Source organism: Mandrillus leucophaeus, unplaced genomic scaffold (assembly GCF_000951045.1).
Source record: "Mandrillus leucophaeus isolate KB7577 unplaced genomic scaffold, Mleu.le_1.0 Scaffold53, whole genome shotgun sequence".
NCBI lineage: Eukaryota > Metazoa > Chordata > Mammalia > Primates > Cercopithecidae > Mandrillus > Mandrillus leucophaeus.
This window is the reverse complement of record NW_012105697.1, coordinates 2,400,118-2,404,756: the sequence shown is the minus strand read 5'-3', so window position 1 is coordinate 2,404,756 and position 4,639 is coordinate 2,400,118. Positions and strand designations below refer to the sequence as shown.

The window sequence follows — 4,639 nt, the reverse complement described above, 5'->3', positions numbered from 1 at the left end:
TGAGGCAGGAGAATGGCGTAAACCCGGGAGGCGGAGCTTGCAGTGAGCTGAGATCCGGCCACTGTACTCCAGCCTGGGCGACAGAGCGAGACTCGTCTCAAAAAAAAAAAAAAAATGTAATCGAGGCGAGGATGGAAATTTGTGAATTCAGGGAGCGTATCACACCCAGCACGGTCCGATACATGCTTCTGAAATGAATTAGTGCCGTTGAAATAAGGACATAGCGTCTCCAAGAATTAGGTTAGGATTGAAGAAGGAGATGAGGGTTGGGGTGAACGTCCAACTAAAGGAAGGCAGGAAAAGCTGGGGTTTGGGCATCTGCTGAGTTCATGATCGGGTGTGAAGGTGGCAGCTGAAGGCTGTGTTTGGATAGTTTAATTCACTGATTTAACAAATATTTACCAAGTACTTACTATGCGTCATGCATTGTGCTGGGCAGTGTACAATACAAAGGTCCCAGGCGCAGTGGCTCACGCCTGTAATCCCAGCACTTTGGGAGGCCGAGGCGGGCAGATCACCTGAGGTCAGGAGTTCAAGACCAGCCTGGCTAACATGGCAAAACCCGGTCTCTACTAAAAATACAAAAATTAGCCAGGTGTGGTGGTGGGCGCCTATAATCCCAGCTACTCCAAAGGCTGAGGCAGGAGAATCGCTTGAACCTGGGAGGCGGAGGTTGCAGTGAGCCAAGATCACACCAGTTCACACCAGCCTGGGCAACAGAGAGAGACTCCTTAAAAAAAAAAAAAAAAAAGAATGAATGCTGGAAACAAAGATCTTATTTAGGAGAGAGGCTGATGTTAAAATTGAACCATGAGGCCAGGCGCGGTGGTTCATGCCTGTAATCCCAGCACTTTGGGAGGTCGAGGCAGGCAGATTACCTGAGGTCAGGAGTTCAGGACTAGCCTGGCCAACATGGTGAAACCCAGTCTCTACTAAAAATACAAAAATTAGCTGGGCATGGTGGTGGGTGCCTGTAGTCTCAGCTACTCAGGAGGCTGAGGCAGGAGAATCGCTTGAACCCAGAAGGTGGAGGTTGCAGTCTGCCGAGATCGCACCATTGCACTCCAACCTGGGCGACAAGAGCAAAACTCCATCTCAAATAAATAAATAAATAAAATTGAACCAAAAGGTCAAAGTGAGGGGTTTGACGTCAATGCTGTAGCTGAAGCTAAGCTTAAGGGGGTGATACTGGGGGACATCAAGGTTGGGTGTAGGGTCCTAATTGCAAAAGTGCTAGATGCAGGCTGGGAAATGAGAGTTGGAGCATGAGGTGGGATGGGCGGTGAAGGAATAGAGGTGAAAGGAGCGGTCGAGGCCGGGATGGGAATTCACCGTCGAGGCTGAGTGGTTGGGTAGGGGCTGTGGTTACAGGTGAGGAGGTCCCTCGTTTGTTCCAGTTTCGTCCCTTTCTTCCTTTACCCTCAAAGCTCTGCCTGCCACTTCCTTGCTCCCCCTCTCCTGTTGGTGTCTCTCTTCCGTGTTTCCTGGCTTTACCTCCAATCTCCGGTTTGGCAAACGTCTCCATCACGTTCCTCTTGGAGGGCTGCGGAGGGTGGGAATAGGGGAGCCCATCTAGAAACAAAGATACAACATTCACACAGACATTCGTAGTTATAAGTGGGAGCTGAGGGACAAGAACACACGGACACAAAGACGGGAACAACGGCCGGGCGCGGTGGCTCAAGCCTGTAATCCCAGCACTTTGGGAGGCCGAGACGGGCGGATCACGAGGTCAGGAGATCGAGACCATCCTGGCTAGTGAAACCCCGTCTCTACTAAATAATACAAAAAACTAGCCGGGCGAGGTGGCAGGCGCCTGTGGTCCCAGCTACACGGGAGGCTGAGGCAGGAGAATGGCGTGAACCCGGGAGGCGGAGCTTGCAGTGAGCTGAGATCCGGCCACTGCACTCCAGCCTGGGAGACAGAGCGAGACTCCGTCTCAAAAAAAAAGAAATAAATAAAAGACGGGAACAACAGACACTGGGTCCTTCCCGAGGGTGGAGTCGGGGGAGGAGGGAAAGGAGCAGGAAGAATAACGATTGGGGACTCGGCTTAGTACCTGGGTGATGAAATAATCTGTACAAAAAGCCCCATGACACAAGTTTTCCTGTATAACAAACCTGCACAGGCACCCCCGAACCCAAAATAAAATTTAAAAACTAAATAAGGCTGGGCGCAGCGGCTCATGCCTGTCATCCCAGCACTTTGGGAGGCCAAGGTGGGTGGATCACCTGAGGTCAGGAGTTCGAGACCAGCCTGGCCAACATGGTGAAACCCCATCTCTACTAAAAATACAAAAATGAGCCAGGCACGGTGGTGGGCGCCTGTAATCCCAGCTACTCGGGAGGCTGAGGCAGGAGAATCGCTTGTACCTGGGAGGTGGAGGTTGCAGTGAGCTGAGATCGTACCACTGTACTCCAGCCTGGGTGACAGAGTAAGACTCCGTCTCAAAAAAATAAAATAAAATAAAATAAAATAAAATAAAATAAAATAAAATAAAATAATGATGCCTTTATGACATTCAGCTTTAGAGCTTTATAGTATGCAACATGGTTTCACTTCCCTTATTTTTCTGGACACTTATGGCACTTCACGGTTCTCAGCCAGGAGTGGTTTTGCCCTGTGGTGATTTGGCTGTGTCTGGAGACATTTTTGATAGTCACAATTGGGAACAGGAGCCAGTCACAGTGGTTCACACCTGTAATCCCAGCACTTTAGGAGGCCGAAGTGGGTGGATCACTTGAGGTCAGGAGTTCGAGACCAGCCTGGCCAACATGGTGAAACCCTGCCTCTACTAAAAATACAAAATTCAGCCAGCTATGGTGACACATGCCTGTAATCCCAGCTACTCAGGAGGCTGAGGCAGGAGAATCACTTGAACCCGGGAGGCGGAGGTTGCAGTGAGCCAAAACTGTGCCATTGCACTCCAGGCTGGGCGACAGAGAGAGACTGTCTCAAAGAAAAAAAAACAAAAAAAAAATTGGGAATATGGAACATGACTAGTGTGTAAAGAGTAGAACCCATGGGCGCTGCTAAACATCCTATGATGCACAGGAGTGACCCCCACACCAAAGAATTATCCAGCCCCCAGTGTCAGCTGTGCTAGAGTTGAGAAGCCATGCCCTAAATTCTCTTAGTTTCCCACGTTTGTCAGGAGACAAGGATGAGGAAGCTTAGCTGAGGTCACGTGTCACATTCACACTGTGAACATTCAGCTGTCCAGACCCCTATGCACCTCCATGATTCTGTCCTTCGAGATGTAGAATGGGAAGCAGAGGGGAACCTCAGAAAGATTATTTGGTCACATGAGAAGACAAGATACGGGGATTAGGGATAAGCAAAGACATGGTGGACAGGAAGCTTGCAAGGATAAATATTGACTATAACAGCTGGGACCCATTTCATTTCTTTTCTTTTTTTTTTTTTTTTTTTTTTTCCTTTTTGAGATGGAGCCTCTGTTGCCCAGGCTGGAGTGCAGTGGCGCCATCTTAGCTCATCTCGGCTCACTGCAACCTCTGCCTCCCGGTTCAAGTGATTCTCCTGCCTCAGCCTCCGGAGTAGCTGGGATTACAGGCGCCTGCCATCACACCCAGCTGATACTTGTATTTTTAGTGCAGACGGGGTTTCACCATGTTGGCCAGGCTGGTCTTGAACTCCTGACCTCAGGTGATTCACCTGCCTCGGCCTCCCAAAGTGCTGGGATGACAGGCGTGAGCCACCGCGCCCGGCTGACCCGTTTCATTTCCACCATATGCCAGACACTTCTAGGAAATTCATGTGCATTTTCTCGCTGAGTCATACAACTAAATCATGAGATTATTCCATTTATGTCATTTCCACGTGGAGGAATTTTGTGCGGTCCAATGCAAAGGGAAAATAAGGGGCCCGTGGTTCAGACAGGATTCAGAATCTTAACTTGGTAACAAAAGAACATTAAACCAATCTGGGGCTCCAGGTGACGGCACAGAAGCTTGAAAGAAATGCATCACTTGCTCAGGGCTCCCCAAATAGTAAGCGGCAGGGGGAGGGCTGGAGTTCACATCTCCCAGTTTCCAAAGCCAGGAGAGAGCTGGCAGGGGAGGATGCGGGAGAAGACGTCTAACTCCCCGTTCACTCACCGATGGCCTTCCACAGGTCTAGGATCTCAAGGGCTGTCTCCCTCTTCCGGTCTTGGTCACCCATTTGGGGAAGGTGGAGGACTGGGTGGGGATGGAGAGAGCAAGACCAGGTGGTCGGTTAAGCAGAACTGAAATAACACATAATCCAGCAATTCAATAGCACGGCTCACTCAACACAGTCCCTCCACCAAGCCTGTCAGACCGGGTGCGTGTTGACCATCCCTACCTATCAGTGGGGAAATTGTGTAGCTGCAAGTGGAGTCACTTGCTCAAAATTACACTGTTGTTGCCAGGCGCGGTGGCTCAAGCCTATAATCCCAGCACTTTGGGGGACCGAGACGGGCGGATCACGAGGTCAGGAGATCGAGACCATCCTGGCTAACACGATGAAACCTTGTCTCTACTAAAAATACAAAAAACTAGCCGGACGTGGTGATGTGCACCTGTAGTCCCAGCTACTCGGGAGGCTGAGACAGGAGAATGGTGTGAACCCGGGAGGCGGAGCTTGCAGTGAGCCAAGA

At 50.3% G+C, this 4,639-nt stretch overlaps 1 protein-coding gene across 1 annotated transcript in view; it reads right to left on the bottom strand.

Moving 5' to 3' along the window:
- The window catches only part of GALP (galanin-like peptide), a 16,985-nt gene that overhangs the window by 1,462 nt on the left and 10,884 nt on the right, over nucleotides 1-4,639 (bottom strand). Inside the window, exons 4-5 of the mRNA XM_011996983.1 lie at nucleotides 4,119-4,199; nucleotides 1,495-1,572 (exon numbers count right to left, since the gene is read on the bottom strand). Of these exons, the coding sequence (XP_011852373.1) occupies nucleotides 1,495-1,572; nucleotides 4,119-4,199 (159 nt within the window). The remainder of the gene's footprint in view (nucleotides 1-1,494; nucleotides 1,573-4,118; nucleotides 4,200-4,639) is intronic.